Raw genomic sequence first — 22,153 nt, forward strand, 5'->3', positions numbered from 1 at the left:
TATAAATTCGATATGGCGCTACATACAATGGGAGCATTCATGTGGCATGACAGCAAGTGATGTACAATGCCTTGAAGTGTTCCCATGTAAGTGACTTACTCAGAATTCCCCTCTCCAAACCTGAGACTCTGGTTTTTGGTCATTTGAATAGCCTTAAGGTACAAATGTGTATGCGCATGTGCTTTTTAAGTGTGTGTGTGCGTCCACTTAAAAAACAATCAAACAATCAAACTGAAAGTTTGGGTAATTATGGGTACAGGTGTATAGTCTAGTATTATGATCAACTACAAAAAACAGGTGTGAAGAATTACACCAAACACAAGAGGATCTGATTACAAAAGGTGAGTCCAGTTGGCTATTTCCATTTCCTCGAACCTCCACATTGATTCCACTCTCCATGAGGAACAATACAATTAACATCAAAAGTCAAACAATGTTTCGATCACAAGTAAATATTGGAGTTGAAGGAAGATATGGCAGTTTGTAAACTCAGATTTTAAAAAATTTAGACAGCCCATCTTTCAGTGCAAATATTTATTCAGAGATGATATTGACATTGGGAAAGCTTGAGATGAGTGCGATGTTGGAGAGGGGGTAGCAATCACACACACACCAACCGAAACTGTTTTGCCACCTGCGGGAGAGAATTAGACCAGGGTCCATTTAACATGGATATACTTTGTTGAAACCAGATCCACCCTGATTCTTCTATTTGGCCTAAAGCCCTGAGCTGTTTTCCTGAAGTCCTGAAACATAGTAAAGGTCTCTCCATGCATGTGCTGAATGAAATTTACCTGTGTTGTCAATCTGATGAGGAGTTGTCAGTTGTCTACCACCAATGTCACGGCTACATGGGAACTGGTAGAAAGTATTTTCCAACTAAAGCGTGATTCATTTAAATAAACCTTCCTTAACCTATTAGCTGAACCTATTAGCGGATGACTCGTTTGTTTTTAACCTTTACCGAATTTTAAGGTAATTTGTCTGCATGGTGACGCACTGAAGCATAGGTGTGTCAGACAGATTCATATCTCTGGTCTCTAGCCAACAGGAGGAGGAAGACCGGAATAGGCATTGTCGGTAAATATGAGGCGCTTCCCAAAAGTTTGTGACAGAATTGTTTTTGCATTGAGCTGTCTCCTAAAAAAACACAACAGGCTGAAGGAAATATAGTCACGCTGTCATCACGTGCCTTTACATTTAGTCCCCTGAAAAAAATCCTATGAGCAACAGGCCCTTTGCCATTCAAACTAATTAAATCTAGAGTACAGAAGAGCGTTCTTGATAAAGCCAGACAGACCATCCTCCTCGTATATACAAAACAGACAGATCTGAGCTCTCGTGGAACAGAAGAGTTTATTTGTTCTCCTCCATTTTACAGAATGTCAACATTCTTCAGTGCGGAGCGCAAAATACTCCTCTTAGAGTAGGTACCGACGCAGACTAGTACGCTTAACCTCTTTCAATGGACAAAAGAAAAAGAACCAAAACCTGAAGAAAACAAAAGATATCATACAATCAGTACAAACATGAGAAATATTAGAAAACTATACACGATTATGTTCTTGATGTTCAACCAAAAACACATTTTACAATCTCAATATACTGCTGTTTTTACCTCCTCTCTTCAACTGATAATGTAATTGCATCAGCACAGTCTGTTACATGCCAAAAAAAAGCATAAATAATAATAAAATAGAACCACAAATCCAAAGTAACATGATTTCAGGGGGAAAAAATTGCAATAAAGGGAAAGTTCCAGAAAACCTGGCTTGAGTCACACAGGGGGCGCATAGGGGTCAAAACGTCAAAGGTCGTTCACAGCAGGAGTAGAATTGAGAGTTCTCGCCCAGTACTAAGAAACACCAGGGAATGAAGCGTAAATGTTGGCAATAATCCACCTCTGTGCTGAGCTGTGCTGAGCCGAGCCGAGCGGACGCCAGCTTGTCTCCTGATAGGAGGGAGGAAGGGGATGACGAGGATGGAGAGCGAAGAAGAGCCTCTCGCTGTGACAGCGCTCTCCCTCCCGTCACTCCCATCAGATACTGCACACGAAGCTTCACTGGATTACCTCATCATGTCCGTCAGAAGCTTCCCATCAATCAAGAAACTCAGAGCTTACATGTATATATAATATACAGATTTATTTTCCTTTTTTTTTGGGAGTTAATCAGAGCATTTTCCTGATGATGTCAAATCTGAAAAGAAAAGAAAGAAAAAAACAAAACTGCTGCTCCACTCAACAAGTGGCCTTTGGCCATCGGAGAAGGAGGATTGCCACATCCTCTTTTGCGGGATGAAAGAAAATCTAAAAAGTTCAATCCAAAATGAAACACAACAAAAACTTTGTTAAGTGGACAATGAAACACTGCATAATGATCAAACACAATCAAAAACTGAAGGGAAAATGAAAACAAAAAAAGAAAAAGAAATAGGGGGAAAGTTGGAACAGCCCCATTAAAAACTGGAGCCACTGGAGCCTCTCTCCAACAGCCAGGAGCAGAGCCCCTCAGCTTCTATTGAGAGTCCGGACGGTAGTCTGTCCCGTCCAGAGTCTCTCTCTCCTCCTCACAGACACAATAAATAAGCCCAGACCAGTCCCGGAGATTAGAAGCTGTTAGTCAGCCGAGGACTGGGACAAGAGATAGCTATTCTCACACAATCAGAGATTCTGACACTGGGTGTCCAATGATGCAGACTAAATTGAGACTGGTTTGCAGGTGTGTGTGTGTGTGTGTGTGTGTGTTGCATGTGAGTGTGTGTGTGTGTGTTTCTACAGCAAACGAGTAATGCTACCTGTATGGTATGACTCTTTTGATGAGTTGGGATTGTTTCATTCCAGTGATGAATGATTATTGTTTATTTGTTGTTGTTTTTTTTCCTACTTTCCTTCTTCCATCTATCTGAGCAAGAAAGAGAAATGTTAGCACACACTGCATTAGAGTGCACATTCCTGTTGACCATCTGCACTTCTACAAGTCACGTGAGTGCTTTTTCTGAGGAGGTAGTTTCACATTCTAAAAGGGACATGGAGTAAAAAGTCTTTTTTGGGACACCAGTGCCAAAATAATAATAATAATAATAATAATAATAATAATAATAATAATGATAATAATGATAGGAATATAACACAGAAACAAAAAACATGAATGATATGTTTGCCATCGCTCCCTTCCAGTTGATTTTTTGGGGGCTGCTGGCAGGATGAGTTCAGATAACAGGAATTAGAAGGAGGAGGGAAAAGTAGCCATCCTACTCTCTGTGAATGGCAGAGGGCATCAGGGAGCCATGTTACTCTCGGCGGTCACACTCTGGAAGAGAGTCAGGGTGAAAGGAGAAAGAAGGGGAGCAGGGCAGGGTGGGGTGGGATGGGGTGGTGAGTATAAGGTGTAGAGATGGTATCGCTGGGGCTCAGGGGGAGGAGGGTTGGTTGTAGGGGTGTTAAAGCTGGAAGCCTTCCATGGGTCCCTCCTGCTGCTGGAAGATGTACTGGCCAGCGCTCTGATCCACCTGTGGGGCTATGCTGGCATCCTCTTCCTCCACGCCGAAGTAGGTCTCGATCAGGTCAAACGCCTTCTGGTAGATCTCCTGGTTCTCGTGGCTCTGCAGGAATTCGATCTTGTCCAAGCCTGCACGTTCCAAAGCACAAGCAGCAAGAGAGATTGATACTGAGGAAGCAGACACAAAAGATCTTCTCCTCAGACGGTAGCCATTTCTAATGCAATGGACCAAACTCTAGATCTATAAAAACAGAAGATCAACCTAGAGCTACAATCTACTTAAGAGAGCACAGGAGATGCCATGAGTGTGAGATTGAGGAAAGATAACAGTCTATCTCTGTCTTAATCTACCCAGACAGTGGCCTACTCTAGGACTATGAGCAGGATCAACCCTTCAGATAGTAGCCCACTCTGGGACTCTTTTTCTACGCATGTTTCCTATACCATCTCTTTAAGAGTTCCCCTAAGGCACACCATCCTATGTATACCTTAAGAGGCTGAATCTATATTTCTGGCATCGATTATTGCCATTCATGTATATTTGAGCCTGTGTGTGATGAGTGTGATGTGCATGACTCAGATTGGAGTGCAGCCGACAACAAGAAATACTGTACAGATCAAAATTGAAATAAAAGTTTCCAAATAAGTATGGCAGTAGGCTTGATGTTACCGAGGGCCCACTGTACCGTTGCATCCCTAGTGTTTGTGTGTGCGTGTGTGTGTGTGTGTGTGTGTGCACGTGTGTGTACCATAGGCCTCCTCTATGCAGGCACAGTAGGGGTTTCCTTTGCCGTTCTGCTTGGCCTCCTGCTCTCCCAATCTCAGGATGTTCTCCAAGCCGTTCAGGGACACCTGCACGATCTTAGAGTCCATCACAGTCAGGAGGTCACACATGGGCTTGATAGTGCCCAGCGACACCAGGTACCTATAGGCACGCGCCAAAGCACACACAGGCACACAAACAAATAGTTGTTAGTCATGTATATCATTGCTTATGAAATTAAAACAAATGATCAAATAAGCCAACAACTTAATAAGTCAATGTTTTAGATACATATTTATATAAGATGTTTGGACTGCAAGTGTGCAAAAACATTCTAAAACACTTTGTGGTGTGACGCCTGATACAAACACACACCTTATCTGCTCAGGAGTTCCCCCGGAGGTGGCGTTGGTTAATGCCCAGGCTGCCTCCTTCCTGGTGCGGAACTCAGCCTTCTGCAGGATTTCGATCAGAACGGGGAAGATGTTGGCATCGATCACCGTCTGGCAGAGGAAAAGGGAGCGAGCGAGGGAGAGGGAGAGAGAGAGAGAGAGAGAGAGAGACAGGGGGAGAGAGAGCGAGAGAACACTCCATTATTAGACCTATGTCTAACTTTCTTACATGATTAAATTAATAAAATACAAAGAAGCTAAAATCACCCAGGTTTACAGCGTCACATGAAAAAATAAGGAAAAGTCTTCAAATCCCTCCTACTTCTCCCCATTACACAGCAGCCTCCCCACCCCCCAACAAAAACTTAATAAAAAGACAAAACATCATTTACCAAGATAAAACATGCATATTTAATCTAAATGTGTCCCTTCACAATCCCCTTTAAAACCTAAAAAGAGATTAAGGAAGAGAGGGAGAGATACAGGGTGAAGGAGGAAGAGGAAGAGAGAGAAGGACAGAGATAGAGGGAGAAGGAGAGCTAGAGGGAGAGGAAGAGAGAAGGAACGATAGAGGTAGAGATAGAGGGAAAGGAACACACACACACAGGCGCACACACACACACACACACACACACACATACACACACCTGGATCTGTCGTCTGTTTCCAGCTGTAATGTTAGAGACCGTCCAACATGCCTCTTTTTTGATGGATTCCTTGGGACTGCTGAGAAGGTGTAGTAGGCAAGGCAGAGCTGAGCAGTTTAGAATGACCTTTAAAAAAACACACACACACACACACACACACAGAGATTAATATAGGCCTTACTTAAATACAATGTCGAACTTTATCAAACATACATATACAAATCTCCACACAAAACACTGTATTGCTGTTAGCTTGTTACTGTTGCTCATAATTACTCATCATGTAGGGCAATAGGCCTAATGGACCGGCCTCACCTGTGTCTGAATATCATCTCCCGTCACTATGTTCCCTACTGCTCTCAGTGCTGGGGACACCACCTTATAGTCATAGTGCCTAAGGAGGAGACAGAGGGAACAGGGGGACAACGGGACAGACCAGTTAGTACTATCGACACATAGGAAAGCTCAGGTACAAATGCATGTGAAGTGTAAAACCCATCTGCAGGGACTTCTCTTCTTACAACAGTTCAGGTAGTGATGATTTAGCTTTATCAGTGCTTGTTGTTGTTGTGCTATTAGGACGCGGCAAGCAGGTATTGTATACTCCATAGAAATTACCTTTTGTCCATTCAAAGGCATCGCTGGCGTTCTGTAAGCTCAGTGACCACACTCTGCCAGGTAATTGCCTTGTCCTTGTTCAGCAGGTGACACGGTTTCTGAGTAACTTTCTGTTAGAGCTCTGATTTTGCGCTCCTAATCTTATTTTATCTGGTTTAATTGCTGACGTTTCTTACCTAGAGCCAAAAACGTCTATACGATTATATTAAAAGTGACAATTATTCTGCCCTTAAGCATGTCTTTAATTATTTAATCCTGCTGTTACCGTAATACGGAATTCAGGATTTGTAAGATTTAAGAGAATTATTTAACATCATAAAAAATGCAACATCCTAATTTACCCAATTAAATTCCTTTTCTATGTGAACAAAATGTCCCTGTCTCCATCTGTGTCTAAGCAGGACAGTGCACAGCACTGCTAAGCTCTACGGGATTCTGCATCTATGCAGAAGGTTAATGCATAGGTAGCTAAATTCTATGCAGAGGCTAAATTCATAGGCAGTTAAATTATATGCAGAACATTAATGCTAAGACTGCTTAGAGTTCTAGAACACTATAGAACACTCTCTGTGTTCAGTGCAGAGGTGGAGCACACCGAATGCTTGGCTCTGTGCGTCATGTGTCTAGAGCAACACACTTCCTCTCTCAGGAAGTGCCTGGCTGGCTCTCTCGGGCCGTTAGCACACCTTGGGTTGTATTTACAGAACACCATGTGGTGTTCAATACGCCCCAGTTAATGCCTGGAGACGATGCAGCTACATGGATGGGTATCTATCCAAGCATAAACCAGGACTGTGTAAATGTACACACATCTCATTGACGCTATACATTATGGTAACAATCCTTGTCCGTTACATAACAGGTAAGGGGATGTGTAATGGTGTATTTTCCTGTGTTTTGGATGTGTATGTCAATGTGTGTGTTTGATAAAGTCCATGCCTTAAGGTGAAAGTGTTGAGCCTCAGTATTCAGTAGTTAAATGGTAGGGTATGTGTCAAAGGTGTGATGCTATTTGTGTATGTGTGTGCAGGCAGATGTGTTGCTACATATCAGTGACTGTTAGCAATTAGAAAGCATCTTCCTTTATTGCCTTAAGGTGAATAAAAAAATGACAAGGCGCAGGAGGTTGTGTGTACATACTGTATGTGTATTTCGATTCCTTGGAAAGGATAAGTGTGTGCACATGAGTGTGTGCACATGAGTACACATACAACCTCCTGCGGCTTGTCATGTTTTTTTTATTCACCTTTAGGCAATTTAACCATACCATTTAACTACTAGTGTGTATTAAGCGGGATTTAGGGTAGTTTTTTTAACGCAGAACGTAAGGACGCAAGATACACAAGAGCCCCTTGCACAGTTACAGAACCCCCCTTATGTGCTTAAGTGTGTCCCTCAAAACTTCTGACTATCCGACAAAGCCACGCCGGCCCCACGCAGCTCCAAAGACTGTGATTGGCCTGCTAACCACAGCCTTTCATGAGTCTCACGTTTCCAGTTTCATAGCATACTAGTCTTTTTTAGACCCAGAATTTTTTTTAATCATGAATAGTCTGCAGACTGTCTCACAAACCTTTTCTTGTGGATCATGAAAAACATAACAGAAGAGGTCCGAAGACATGAACTCCTTTACAAACCCTCTTTAAACACTTAATAAGGACGCTTAAATGACCGCAAATTTATGGAGAGAATATCCCATTTTCACAGGAGACATCACCCAAAGTTCAGTACGATGACGAGGGGAAGAAGACAACAAACAAAGAACAGTCTGCAAGCATTGCTTTACCACTGTTGGCTACCCGAGAGGAAAGACTTGATGTCCGTACCTGAGGTGTAGCAAGGACAGTCCACTCATTAGCAAAAACCCTGATCTCAGTGACACCTTCCAAAAATAAGAAGAAGGGCACTCAGACAGTGCAGACCTGTTTAGATAATGGGGTGTGTGTGTGTGTGTGTGTGTGTGTGTGTGTGTGTGTGTGTGTGTGTGTGTGTGTGTGTCCAGAAGGGTAAGGGACTGTGGTGCTTACATGAGCAGTTCCACCAGCCGGCGGCAGACCCCAGAGTCGATGACTGCCTGGATTTTCTCATTTGGCCCGTCGGAGAGGTAGGAGAGAGCCCAGCAGGCGTCAGCCAACACGTCAGGATCAGTCCTGAACAACAGCGTGGACAACACACTCAAACACGGCGACACCTGAGGACGGAGAGAGACGGGGGGGGGGGGGGGGTGTTCAAGTAAGAACGGAAGGCAGAAATATATAGATATATGCCGGTGTGAAGGGTGGTGCTTAGAAGGCCAAGATAGTGTGGCAGAGATGAAGCAAAAAGATGTTTATGCAAGAGTTAGGGAGAGTAAGAGAGGGGGGGGGTAGCAAAAGAGGAAGTGAAGTGATGGAGGAGAGGACTGAAAAAGCAGATCTATCTTGAACTAAAACTAAGCTTTTTCTGACTCTTTTTCCACCTGTTCACCTTTTCACAAGTGTACACACATGCCCAACTCGCTTTACTCTTGGTATTCTACTAGACAACTGATCAGGCAACTCAACTGTTAAAGTCAGAGAACCAGTAACAAAATCTTACCTTGACGAAGTCTGGAGGCGGGTTCTTCCCCCGGCACAGGTTGGACAGTGCCCACACGGCGTTCCTGGTGGTTCCGATGCGACTGGACTTGGCCAGCAGCCTACAGACCGGAGCAGAGAGATATCACAGAGGGAGAAGGCAGAGGTGGAAGGTCAGACACAGGGGGAAAGGTGTTCACTGGAGTTTCTCCCATTCTTCATTTAGCTGTTGTTTTATAAATTTCGTTTTATTTAATAATAGGGGTTGACGACGTAAGAGAGTATCTGTTCATTTCTCCAGGTTTGTTGTCAGGGACATCAGAGTGAGAACACAGAGGCAAACAGAAAAGGGGAAGGGGTCTTCACTAAAGGCCAAAGTATAGTAGCCGCGTCCGTGGAACCCCGTAGGTTTTCGCACCACAATGCATGTTTTGTCATCAGCATGTCCTGGGAAGACTGTCCACGTAGCACCAACATGTTGTGTCCATGCAGACTTGTGTGCATTGACTGCACATGTGCATGGAGGTTTTAAAGAGTTGGCTCAGGGTCAAGAGAAAACAAAATCCGCTTAGGTCATTTTAGCAGACCACAAATCCAAAGCATGACCATTATTGCTGCGGGATTTCCTCTATGGCCTCTATATTTAAGTACAGCCAGTTCTGTTTGAGTGAGTTAAGGCCACCACTGTCTGGTTTGACAGCGAGGCTGAGGCATTCAGCATGTCTCAGACCAATGCCCTGCTGATCTGGAAGGAATGTGGCAGGCCTGTGCTAAGGCCCTCAATGACAGGGCTAGAGCACAGATAACAGTGGAATTCCAATGGGACATTTTCAGCAAGCCATTCCTTTACATTAACAGTGTGAGGGTGTACCATGTTAACAGCGCTCCGTGAGAACTAATCCAATGAGCTTGAAGGTGACAGGGCCACTACAAGCCAATTTCCTTTTAATCGTTTAAGGAAGTGGGTTGGCACACACATTATTTCCAATGTAGAACTTTAAACAGAAAACGTTTAATGTTCAAATGATTAATTACAATGGCACTTCTGACTGTTCTGAATACTATTCGTATGTGTTAATGGATGAAAAATGCAGCAATGCAACTTTGAACACCTCACGCAGACAGACTGGTAGACACATAAAGGTCACTACACAGCTGACAACAAAATCAAAATCATGCCCAAGGCACAGACGCAATCCAAACACACTCACTGCTGTAGGGAAGGTAGGATGGCACAGTCGAGGACGTAGTCTCTGCATTCTGCGTTGTCCCCGGCGATGTTTCCCAGAGCCCACACAGCCTGAAACACATGGTTGCCATGGTAACTTCACCATCATTAATCTCGGTATAGCTGTTGCCCTGCAGTTAAAGTACTTTCTGTTACACATTTGAAACTTGCTCTATGTTCTTTCCACATCTGATTTTCACTAAAGACTCCATTCTGATACCCCAGTGTTCCTCCAATGTTGCCCTGCGAGTTGCCATCCCAAATCTGAGCCTGCTGACTGTGAAAGAGTGTTTTGGAGTCTGCACTAAACGGTTCTAGGTCCATGTACTGTGACTTGGCTAATTTGGACCTGCTGCTACTCTTTCATGAACCACCTGTACCATTAGTGAGAAGCTTAGGCCAAGATGGGATTTTGGGAATGCCATCTCATGGCTACGTGCTTGGGCCCAAAATGGGATTGTGGGAATGCCATCTCATGGCTACGTGCTTGTGCCCAAAATGGGATTGTGGGAATGCCATCTCATTGCTACGTGCTTAGGCCCAAGATGGGCTTGTGGGAATGCCATCTCATTGCTCAAGCTTTGGTGCCATTGCTCAACCCACCCCATTTCCATTCCTACCTGCTCCTGCACATCCTTGTTCTCTGAGTTGAGAAGCTCGATAAAGATGGGGACGGCCCCCGTCTCTATGACTACTTTGGTGTGGAGGAACGTCCCAGAAGCAATGTTGGTCAGGGCCCAGGCAGCCTCAAACTGCAAACAACAACGCAAACAAACAATTATACAGCATGAGTCACCTGACCTCAAATAGCAACATTAGCAAATTCACATGTTCATTTCCACGTCGTCACTTAATAGGGTAAACCACCAGGGTACCAGCTTTGCATACCAACTGACTATCAGGGCACAAACGGTTAGTCTAACAAATAAATTAACATAGTCTAGCATAGTCAAACAACTCCCATTGTCCAATGGAGGTCTTAACTATGCTAGAGGTGTTATCTGACAGTAATCAAGAGAGTGAGAGAATGTCAACAGCACAATAAACGGTAACCACATCGGTTCACCCGGGTTACTGTGTGCATGTAAACACAATCGAGGAGTCCTAAAACAGAACACTATTGACTGTGTGGTCCAATCTCAGGCTCTCAGCGACTCACTTAATCCAAATGTACTCTTCATCGTCTGCTAACTGTGTACCAACATGACATTCCTGTGCTTGTTTGTGACCAAATTAATACAGATATATCCACTTGATTGAGCAGAAATCTGAGGAATGTTGCATTCTATCCAATCAACTAAATTCAAAAGGTGGCCCGTTGCTAAGACCATCCAGCCACATGTGTTCATGTCTAAATTTTGATATGAGAAATACATCTGTGGGTTGTTTTCTAGCTCAGCTGCCTATGCACAGAGTAAAGAGACCTGCAGAGATAGAACTAAAAACAGGTTGTTATGAAGGTCACAGGTCTGAGTCCTCACACACTAACAGCATGTACTCTTTCGCTAACCTCAGTCACATTGGATTGGAAGCAACTCTATGTGGTAAACAAAATTAAAAATGAAACACACAAAGTCAATATCTGAGTAAAACCCCATAGGCCACCAGGACCATTCACCTGCAGGGTGCTGTCATCACTTCTTTTGAGAAATTCTACAAACTTGTTGATGATGCCAGGAGTGAGGATCACCTCATCAATGGGGGGATTGGGCTCTGTTACATAGAGAGAGAGAGAGACAGAGACAGAGACAGAGACAGAGACAGAGACAGAGACAGAGACAGAGACAGAGACAGAGACAGAGACAGAGACAGACAGAGACAGAGACAGAGACAGAGACAGAGACAGAGAGACGTTAGTGTTACCTTAGTCTCCCAGTAAGCTCTAATATTGGCCATGTTATGACAAGTCTACAAGAAAGTTAGTGAAATATAGTGATGTCATTGTTGCAGGCATAAAACATGGCATAATACATCTGAGCCAAACACACAAATAAGTAAAAATATTTATATACAAATTGCATCAAATAATGCTAGTCTCCTACTGCACCACCACTTTGTGGCAAATTTCCCCTGACAGTCACTTGCTTCCATTGCTAACCTGCTGGACATTATGCAAGTAACACAAAATAAGCAGGCAGTATAAACATGTTTGCATTGTGTGTGGTCACACCATGTTGCGCCGCCCGTCAGTGTCTGGTCACAGTTTTAAGAGGGTGTCTCGCACGGTTCACACTAGTCGGACCCCCGTCAACGGCTTTGCGGCTGACTGAGCAAGTTGAATAGGTGGCAGAGCTTGTTGGTGAGAGAGATCAGTCTGTTTGGCTGTTGTAATGTAATTGAAGGTTTCGTTTATCTCCAGCTCTCGACACAGGTTCAGCAGCAGTAGTAGGCCTATCCATGATTGCACCCATTTAGTGTGGTTTCTCCTTATTTTTCACCTCTGCCTCTTCCTTTCTTTTTCCACAACCAAAAGACCCAGGTCTGTCAATGGTAAATGCTACGAAGACTGATTTGTTTATAGTTTGGTATGGAGAGTTATTCCCTCTCACACAGGTGTAGAACGTATGTGCTAGTTGGCAGTTGGTTATAGTCTTTGTAGTGATTGAAGTGTAACTTTTAGTTCCAGACACCAGCGACACAATACTCGTCCTTTGACGCTGCTACTTCGTTGATGTCGGTTTGGTCGGTGTGTCTCTGGCTTTAGACATCTGCTCCTATGATTAAATCATATTTGTGAGGAGGCAAGAGAGCACATACCTTTGGACAGCAACTTCCTAAATTTTTGGGTTGCTATGAGCTGCTGGTCTGGGTCTTCTGAGAAGATCATTTGAATCATATCTGCTGTGATAACTCCCTCCTGCCCAAAAACACATAAACAGAACCACATTATAATATGTTTTATGTTTGTAACTCTATAACTTAAATCTAAAGAATGTTGCATTCTATCCAATCAACTCAATTTATAGTTGGCCCGTTGTTAAAGTGGCTTAGACTGTCTGAAACCACCGTTGTAAATTAACCGGAGGCAAACCTTGCATATAACACATAGATAAACTTGCATCAGATTTACACTCAAAAGTACAAACACACAGGCTTCCACTATCCATTCTGTCTCACAACCTGCATCTGTTGCACAAACACACACAGGTAAAGTAAACACCCACTTACTCCTGAGAGTGGCACGGTTGAACTGACATCGGGGTCCTGGATGGGGCATTCCAGCATCGCCTCGTCATCTGGCGGCAGGTTCACATTTCTTCTCTTGAAGAGCTGAATAGAGAAGACGAGAGGAGGGGTGAGCACCAGACCATAGTCTCAACCTGCCAAACTAACCATATTCAAGCTTACATGCTCATGGCCAATCACACTTTTAGCATAGGTGTGCACATGCGCTGTGTGTGCAACACTTTAAAAGTAAAGTAAAGCAGTGCATTCTCCATGTGGTCACTAATGCTACGACTACTGAGCAGTATTTCTTTTTCAGGCTCTCACCAACAATTCATAAGGTGAAAATCTTTCACCTATGTGCGTAGGAATGCTAGCTCATTTAGCAAAAGTGGCACAGGCAGTGTCAAACAAATACCTTCCCCTGACCATCTGGAAAAAGACCATCTTCCACAAACTATCATCATTTACAACTCAATGACTTATCAGCATTAAAGGCCAGTCAGTGGCTCACTAGTTTCTAGTTATGATGCAAGTGATCTTGGTCACATCAGTAACTTAAGCTGACTGGATCCTCTTAAACACAGATACTGTCCTTTGGCATGGCGTGCATTTACTGTACCTGTTCCTCTCTCTTTTGCTTACGAAGCTGAATCCCTTCCTCCTCTCTTCTCCTGCGCATCTCCTGTGGGTTCAACGCTTTGTTCTTGTAGCTCTTCATCCGATAACTATCCTTTCCAGGGCTTGCCATTGTGACTGAATGTTTGACAGATTCATGGAAGAAAGAATGCACTCACATTAAAAAATTCGCTGCACAATTAAGTTCTCATGCAACCAGCAGAATAAGCATGAAATCTGGTTGAACCTCCTCGTCAAAGAGACGTTGTGAGCAAAACCGTTGTGCCTCAATTATATATCTTCGTTCTATTAACACAAAATGTCAACTATGTTTGCCTTTATCTATGTAACTTTATATAACCTTGAGTAACCATTCACCAAACGGTCTGTAAACAGTTGCCACAGTAGTTCCCAGTGGAGTAAATTAGTTTCTCAATATGGCAAAATGCTAAATCGGAACTGTAAACGGAAATGTAAATGCTGTAAACAGTCTCTTACAGCAAATAGCCTCATCTTTAAATAACACAACCGGGTAGCTGACATAGCGAGCTAGTAGTTAGGCAATGTTATGCTACGTTAAACGGTTATTTAAGTGTTAGCTGTGTTGATGTCTTAACTTGTGTCTTACAGTTGTTCTAACCACGCTATACACCTCGAGTCAGGTAACGTTAGACAGTTTGGAGACATATGGCAAACGTTTAACCTAAATTATGCTGGATCTAGTCAAAAGCTGCTCATTTGCTAGCTAGCTAGCCAACGCTAAATTGCTTAATGATGAGCTACGGAAAATTGTAGACAAATAACGTCAGTTCGAAGCGTTCGAACATTTTTTTTCTTACGACCACAACAACCGACCACATACAGTCACCTTCCTTCGACCAGTTTGCAACTCTTAACACCGCTGACAGACAGTCCAAGTGACTAAGCACACAACAAGCAAAGCTCGTTTGTCAAATTTGCTAACACGTTAGCATCTGTTTTTGCCTATCTGTTAACGTTACCAGGTGAACTAGCTTAACCACGACCAGTTGGCTGTTTAGCTACTTAACTTACCCTACATCATTTACCCCTTTTCTGTAATGTTACCGTGTGGTCGCATAAAACGACAAACATCCGTTCAAGGTTCAGGTATATGTGTATGTCACTTGTGATGTCTTAAATACTTACCCATACACTTAGAGACAACTTGAGTGAGGATGTTAGCTACAATTTTTCCTCGCAGCCCTCTCCAGCTAAGACCAATATGGCGACGCTCTGTCAAAAGGTTGTTACCAATAATCGTCACATCCGGTGCACGGCTTGAAAACACGAACAAAACATGTATATGAATGGAAAGTGAAAAGGAAAAAGCCTAGGACAATTTTATAGAGTGCTTCTTTTATTGGTAGGTTAACAATATTATTCTACATTACAGGTTTCGGGTAGATGAATGTTGAAAATGGTTTGTTACCTTTACATAATGTTCCCTAACATGACTTCGCCGGCAATTTGTCTCGCTAAAATATTGAAGCTAATGCTCAGCTGCGGTTAGAAAGGAACAACTTGATATTCAAGTACCTTGTTAGCCGTAGCCAGCCTTTATATTAAAAGTATTGAGGTATACTTTGCATAACAGCGGGTCACAAGTTCGAATGCAAGTTGGCTTGAAAACGACTTGGCTATTTTCAATGATTTAGGATAACGTTTCAGACAACCATATTGGTATCTGTTATATTCAGGCTTGTCTGATCAGATACATCTGTTTGCATGAAGAATGCGTTAAATATGTTTCTTTCATCCAGTGGGCTAGGTCTTGAGATCATCATGCCGATTTGTGAGATCTGCAGCGAGGACGTTGCATCTGAGGCAGAGATGAGGACGCACCTTCTTCTCATTCACCTGGAGAATGAAATGCCCTGTCCTTTCTGCTCCCTGTCTGGTGTGTCATACGATGAACTAAGCTTACACATCAACACTGCTCACGCAGAGACGCCCAGCACGCCATCAGTGGAGGGCAGCGTGACCCACCGTGGTCCAGCTTGCACTGAAAACAGAGGAAAACGACGAACTGTGACTAGGAAAGAGGGACATTCGGGAGAAAGTCTGCCTCCTGGAACTCCATCCATTCAGACGCTAATACCAGTTGCAGAGAGTAGCGCTGATGCTTCAGTGGGAGTGTGTGGTGCAAACAGTAGGCCTACCTCACACAGCCCTGAGAGTTGCACACACACTAAGAACACCAAGGAGAGGCAAGAGAGTTTAGAGGAGCATGTCGCCTTGAAACAGAAGCGTCTGTCCTCTCCCTTGAAAGGTACAGAAGTATGAATGGTGACAATTTCAAATACTCCTGTTCACCCTACTGTGAGGGTTTTCGTGGTTGACGTGTTTTTTTTTTCTTCCAGAAAAGCTGTTCCCTTGTCCAATGTGCTCCCTTGTGTGTCGAGATGGCTTCATTTTGCAGGAACATGTGGAGTTGCACCTGCAGGAGCAGACCATAAATGAAGTTAAAGGTGTCCCATTTAACCACCATTGTGTGTGTTCTTCCTATACCATAAAATACACAGAAGTGTAGTTGCTGCATTTCCCCTCAGGTCCAGCCTCTCTCAAATCACTGTTATCTACTGAGTCTATTGAAAATAAGACACACTCTCTCTGACACACTTACCACTGTCTAGCTTTGCCTTATGTCTTGTGTTGATGTGCTTCAGGGGCTGAAACGGATGAAGGGGCATCAGCTTCTTCTACAAATACAGGTACAGTATTCCATAAACTCCCGAAACAGACTACACAATCAGTTTTACAGACTAGCCTGCTTTTTCCTGGTTCAGCAAGCATAAGCTGAATATCCATGCTGTTATTGGGCATAGGTGCTTATTACCCTGATTGCCCCCCACCTGTCCATAGGGGCTAAGCGCTATGAGTGCCCGTTGTGCTCCCTGTCCTTCCCGGACGGATTGTCTTTGCAGGAACACGTAGAGCTTCACCTGGATAATGGTGCAGCTACAGGAGCAGGTATACACACACATTTATACACAAACAAGCATGATTTAAGCTACTGGCAGATTTCCGTATTTATCTTAGGGTGCTTCCAGAATGGTGTACATGCCATATGGTATTTTCTGTGTGTGTGCGTCTGTGTTTGCACACATGACCTTCATTGTGTGTTCCTAGAGAGTTCTTCGTCAGACCTAACACTGGCCAGGCAGCTCCATGAGGAGGAGGAAGAGCAGCGAAAGCAGCAGGAGGCTAAACGCGAAGCGGAGGAGTTCAAGAAGCTGCAGGTAAACACGGACTTGTGCCTTCTACTATAAAACAGCCATGTGTTTCTGAAGCTTATCGTCTTACGTGTGATGCTACGGTTGCTAAACAGGGTAAATACGTCAGGTTCCAGGAAGTGTAGGGACTGACTACATGTAGTTCAACAGACTTAATAGATGAATAAAATGTTATTCTATAAGTGAAGTGTCTTTTATGCCAACCTCTGGTATTTAGTTGGTTGAATGTGTGTGTGTGTAACTGTCTGCCTGTTTGTGTCTGTGGTTGTGTAGAAACAGTTTGGTATGGATGGGAGTGGCGGTTATCGTAAACAGATTGAGCGGAACATGGAGAGGGCAGTTTCCCGTGGTAGCATGGTCCCCACAGAGTTCCACAGAAAGCGAGCGGAGCTGATGGAAAGCCTGGCCACAGGCATGGACGATGGGAAAACCAGAACCTCAGGTATAGCTCTGATCTGATTTGACCTCAAAGATATACTAGATGGATCAGTGTCAAAGTGACTCGACATAACACATTAATAATATCTTTATTCAGAACAGTTTAATTGAAAATCATACTTTACAAATGTATCCACATGGAGCTCCCTCCTACTTTGCCATGTGTGTGCGTGTGTGTAGGTTTGATGGGGGCGTTGTGTGATTACTTCCGGCGGGAGCCTCGGGACACAGCCCATGTGTGGCTCAGTGCAGACACAGACCACTACTCCTCCTCCACGGGAGACAAGGGCTGGGGCTGTGGCTACAGAAACTTCCAGATGCTCCTGTCCTCTCTCCACAAGCAGGAGCCATACAATAACGTCTTATGTGGTAGGAATGGGGAACCTTTCACATGTTTGGACACGTTTGGCGTTTAGCTATTACCATGTTGTTTTCAATGAAGAAACAGGAAACGTGTTGCAACCCTGTTTTTGACTAGTCAGCCAATGATGCATTTCTGAAAGCTGTAAGAGGCCTTCAAAAATAATAATAAGGCCATATTTTTCAGCCCAGAGATTTCACAGTGTACAGTTTTTAAAGTGTTTCCATTTATCGTTAAATTACATTATTTGTTGAAGGACATAATTGTCGTTTTGTCATCTTGTTCCTTAACTGGAGTCCTTTGAGATGCTAGTCTGGTATGCATGCATACATGCATGTAAGTATACACTTGTGGATTGGCTGTGAATCCTTCATATAGTTCCAGCGAAAACTGAACTGTGAGCAGCCAGCAGGCAATGCCTGGCAAGTCAGATGCTGCCATCCCATCAGCGAGACTTGCTTTCTCTTAACAGCCTTTCATTTCTCTGTCCGAAAGATATCCCCATCCCCAACATCCCTCGGGTGCAGGCCCTGATCGAAGAGGCCTGGAAGCAGGGAGTGGACCCTGCAGGGGCATCCCACTACAACAACCGGATCCAGGGCACCCGGGCCTGGGTCGGCACCACAGAGATCTACTCGCTCTTTACCTCTCTCAGTGCCAAGTAAGCATGCTTGATTGATCACACTGAATTGAATTAAACAGTAGAGAATGGAACAGATAGTGTAACATTCCTTCTTGACTCGAGATGTAACCATGGGAAGCAGGTACAAAAGCATGGCAGTGAGTAAACCTCACTCCCCAACATCTTAAGATGCATGTATGTGACAGACACTAGCACTCTTGGTAGCATGCCGCCGCCCATGCCCGATGTCACTGGTTCGTTCCTCGTGCTGGACTGTGCATTGTCTGTGAACACACAATGCAGACGGAACACACAGGCCACTCATTTAAGTTTTGGCATGTGTAGATTGTGTCAAAAGCTGATGCTAACAAGCACAACAACTTTCCCATTTTGTGTTAACATCTGCACCCTTACTTTGAGTTCTACCTTCATGATGTGTCAGGTTTTTCAAACACTGTAGACATGCCAATAATTTTCAATCACATTTAGACTATCCCCCATGGTTATCTCTGCAAAGCTCAGAGGCTAAAGGCACAGAACAACAAAGCCCATGTGCAGGGAAGTCTGTGTCAATACATGCATACTCTATGGAAGAGAGTAATTCTACTGTATTCTTTACTGTAGAGGGGCAGGACATACTATATAACTGTTTCAGTCAAGTTGCCAGCTATTCATTGGATATCCCAATTCCAGAAGTACACTGAGGATTAATACCACCAAACCAGTCATCCTATTCCAATGATATTGCTGAGCCATTGGGAAGCTATCAAGTATGCACACGCTACCTGATATAGTTTGGTGATATATTATATTGAGGTTTCCAGACCAGGACCAGGGAAACAACGTGAGTAACCGGGGATAGCTAGTGGGAACCACAGGTGTGTTTATCGGTCCATATGACCATATACCATCAACATGAATTTGAGGATGATTCAAAACTAGTTACCTCCACAAACATTCATTAAGAAAACGTAAAAACCTGCATACTGTCATTTTAATCCAAAATGACCACAGCATACTCCTCATTCTCTGTGGCCCCATTTCATGTTCCTGTGTGTGCCTGCAGTGCTCGTGTTGTGGACTTCCACAAGGCCACAGGTCAGGGAGGGACGCATCCACACCTGTTTGACTGGGTCAAGCAGTACTTCTCCCAATCAGCCACCCGAAACGGCAGACTACCTCCTAGGGTGGTGCAGACTTCTCTGCCCCCCATCTACCTCCAGCACCAAGGTAGGCCAATGTCAAAAGGCCAAGATTATCCCAGTTTAGCTTTAGGTGGAACCCCATAAGCCACAGGAACATAGGTTCCCCCCAGACTATATCGTTATTAAAACTCTTGCATTTTGCCCCTGAGTGTGACTTAATGTGAATATTATCTGGGTTGTAAGTGTAGGGCACTGTTAAAATATAAAGGTAAAAGCAAAGGCCAGGTATTTAGCAGATGCTTTTATCCAAAGCGATGAATAGACAACCTGCAGCGATTTGTACAAAACATACCATAACAGTATACATAGTGTCGCTTTAAGGGATGACCTGAAAGCAGCTGTTTGCGTGTCTCTGTGTACAGGCCACAGCAGGTCTGTGGTGGGGCTGGAGCAAAAGAGGAACGGCAGCCTGTGTCTGCTGCTCTTTGACCCCGGGTGCCCCCCCTCTGAGATGGCCAGGCTGCTGGAGCAAGACACGGCCGCCGTCACCACCGCCGTCCGCCGCATGAGGAAGTTCCCCAACCACCTGAAGCACCAGCAGTACCAGGTGCTGGTGGTGGAGGGCCTGCTCACACCAGAGCAGAAACAGGTGAGAATGAACACATACACTAAACATACACATACACATACACACACACACACACACACACACACACACACACACACACACACACTCTCTCTCATACAGAAACAGGTGGGATGAACACGAAAACATACACACACACACACAGGAGAGCAGATACGGATGATAATAAACACGCACGCCCACACACACACACACACACACACACACACACACACACAAGCACACAAGCACACAAGCAGATACAGGTGGGATGTGCACACGTACACACACACAAAATGTCTAAAGACACTTGACTTCTAAGAAAAGTGTCACTAATTACAGTGGGCCAGGTAGTTACAGGAGAATATTAACACATCATCAGAGGTTTGGTGATGCGTATTGGTATGAGTTGTTTCAGTCAGTACTGTAGTTCACTTCTGTCATGTTTTGTCCACAGTCTCCTTGTGACAGTGTATCTGCGGAGTGTCATGTTGTAGGACTGAAAATGCTCTTTGTGTATTTCAGAGGCAGATTGCCAATTCAAGAACATTTCATGCTGAACGAATTCCATGAAGGAATTCCAATTCCATGTTTGCAGGAAATACCCATACTGTGCAGCACTCAGGTTTATGTGGATTTTGTTTGTGTTTTTAGTGATTGATCAAATAATAAATTATTACTTTTTAGTAGTTTGTCTCCTTTTTCTACCATGGAAACCAATGAATATATATAAGTATGGATGATTGATGGAGGTACCCAGCAGAAGTCTACAGATAAAAGTAAAGGCACATCATGACCACGTGGTCCTTTGGGTGGATCCCAACCACTGCATCTGTATTATTAACCTCAACAGTCACACTCAGCACAGATGTTCTGGGTGTATTCTTCCTTTTATCTGCCGTGAAGAACAAAGAAAGTTCCTACTAAAAGTCTGAATGAAAAGGCATTATTCCAGGTTGTGTGTGTCTAGTTTGTCCTGCTGAGTCTGGAGGGAAAGGTAACCACATTTTCTACCAGAACAGGACGGATTATTTCCGCGCTCGAGAGGACACTCTGTCACCTTTGTGTTTATCACTCTGTAAATGAAATGGGAGAATTGCAAGAGCAGCACCACCACCACAGGGCTTGGGAGTGTTGTCTGTGGTCGTACAATTTGTACAATAGTGAGGAAGGGGGAGGTGGTTACCAAACAAGATTTTTTCTTAATTTTCTTAATTAGGTGGTTGTGTGTTTATGTTTGTTTGCCTGTGCCTAAATTACACAACCATTTTGAGATCTAGTCATTTCCCCAGAATATGCATTGCATTGCTTGAGGTAATTATGCATTGGCACAATAAAAGCAAATTTTAAGCGAGATGCAAACTCCCATTAACTTAGCTGGGTTGGTGTGTGTTTAGGTTGCATTTTAAACTTAAAGCTACTTTCAGGGCTCTCAAGTTTTGAAGACAGGCAAGAGTGATATATCCCCCCGGTCAAGCCCCCGACCTGCCCCCATTCTGCATTCCGTCCGCCCCGCCCCTGTCGTATGCCCCCCCCCCCCCCCCAGTAACAAGAAAAGTATGAATGTCTTATATATGCATAGTCATAGAATTAGATGTATTAATTGGGGAAAATTATATTCTTGTACATTGCAGTCAACCTTATGCATTTAAATGTACCTTGACCTCTTGTACACTCATCTCTGCAGTCAATGGCAAGTGCCTGCTGTGGCCTGATGCCCCTTACTGCCTATGTACCTCGTCACATCCAGCACACCTTGATGGGCACAGGAGTTCTCTTGGCGGCAGATAGAACACCAGTATGCTCATTTGTGGAAACATCAAAACACATTTTTGAACTTGAGCCAGAAACATTGTGTTTCACAGAACTAAATAAAAGGATGCTACGTTTGCTGGAAGCTAGTAGGGTTTTTGGAACGTTGGAACTTGTCTCATCGGTCCAACTAGAAGGTTTTGCCAATGGCTTTTTCCATGGGACTTTGTTGATGATTCAACAGTGTCATATCAGGAAGACCAAGCAGGAAGGAAGAAGAGCTGGTGGTAGACTACCGGCGGAGCAAGAAGAGGGCCCCGACCCCTATCATCATCCGAGGGGAGGAGGTAGAGGTGGTGGACAATTACAAGTTCCTGGGTGTATAATAACAAACTGGACTGGATTGACAACACCGAGGCCATTTACAGGGAGGGGCAGATGTTTTACCAGTCTGTAGTAGCCAGTGTCCT

The 22,153-nt window shown here is 44.0% G+C and overlaps 2 protein-coding genes across 3 annotated transcripts; one reads left to right on the forward strand and one right to left on the reverse strand.

The window, feature by feature from the left end:
- Window positions 1-1,337: 1,337 nt before the first annotated feature.
- On the reverse strand, window positions 1,338-14,724 carry kpna5 (karyopherin alpha 5 (importin alpha 6)). 2 transcript variants are annotated; one of them, XM_080858422.1, is made up of 14 exons: window positions 14,654-14,724; window positions 13,491-13,624; window positions 12,872-12,973; window positions 12,461-12,560; window positions 11,322-11,416; window positions 10,324-10,455; window positions 9,687-9,775; window positions 8,498-8,597; window positions 7,948-8,111; window positions 5,618-5,696; window positions 5,303-5,428; window positions 4,639-4,766; window positions 4,250-4,425; window positions 1,338-3,629 (listed from the first exon to the last, which is right to left on the reverse strand). In XM_080858422.1, the coding sequence occupies exons 1-14, from the start codon at window positions 14,655-14,657 to the stop codon at window positions 3,442-3,444; spliced, it is 1,617 nt and encodes a 538-aa protein (XP_080714548.1). In that variant the 5' UTR covers window positions 14,658-14,724; the 3' UTR covers window positions 1,338-3,441. The 2 variants fall into 2 exon arrangements, with proteins under 2 accessions (XP_080714548.1, XP_080714549.1); XM_080858423.1 differs by having other exon boundaries at window positions 3,500-3,741.
- Window positions 14,725-14,792: 68 nt separating this feature from the next.
- On the forward strand, window positions 14,793-20,586 carry zufsp (zinc finger containing ubiquitin peptidase 1). The gene is made up of 12 exons (XM_080858544.1): window positions 14,793-14,870; window positions 15,268-15,776; window positions 15,868-15,975; window positions 16,174-16,218; window positions 16,370-16,477; window positions 16,637-16,746; window positions 17,014-17,182; window positions 17,359-17,547; window positions 18,035-18,200; window positions 19,228-19,391; window positions 19,729-19,955; window positions 20,457-20,586. The coding sequence occupies exons 2-12, from the start codon at window positions 15,290-15,292 to the stop codon at window positions 20,502-20,504; spliced, it is 1,821 nt and encodes a 606-aa protein (XP_080714670.1). The 5' UTR covers window positions 14,793-14,870; window positions 15,268-15,289; the 3' UTR covers window positions 20,505-20,586.
- The last annotated feature ends 1,567 nt before the right edge of the window (window positions 20,587-22,153 follow it).

The sequence above is a fragment of the Sprattus sprattus genome (genome assembly GCF_963457725.1).
Source record: "Sprattus sprattus genome assembly, chromosome: 19".
Lineage (NCBI taxonomy): Eukaryota > Metazoa > Chordata > Actinopteri > Clupeiformes > Clupeidae > Sprattus > Sprattus sprattus.

Coding starts and splice junctions, on each gene's coding strand:
- zufsp (XM_080858544.1), top strand. CDS start 15,290: ATGCCGATTTGTGAGATCTGCAGCGAGGACGTTGCATCTGAGGCAGAG. Junction 15,976..16,173: donor GACCATAAATGAAGTTAAAG/GTGTCCCATTTA, acceptor GATGTGCTTCAG/GGGCTGAAACGGATGAAGGG. Junction 18,201..19,227: donor TTTACCTCTCTCAGTGCCAA/GTAAGCATGCTT, acceptor GTGTGCCTGCAG/TGCTCGTGTTGTGGACTTCC.
- kpna5 (XM_080858422.1), bottom strand. Junction 10,456..11,321: donor GTGATGACAGCACCCTGCAG/GTGAATGGTCCT, acceptor TGTTGTTTGCAG/TTTGAGGCTGCCTGGGCCCT. Junction 9,776..10,323: donor ACAAGGATGTGCAGGAGCAG/GTAGGAATGGAA, acceptor CATGTGTTTCAG/GCTGTGTGGGCTCTGGGAAA.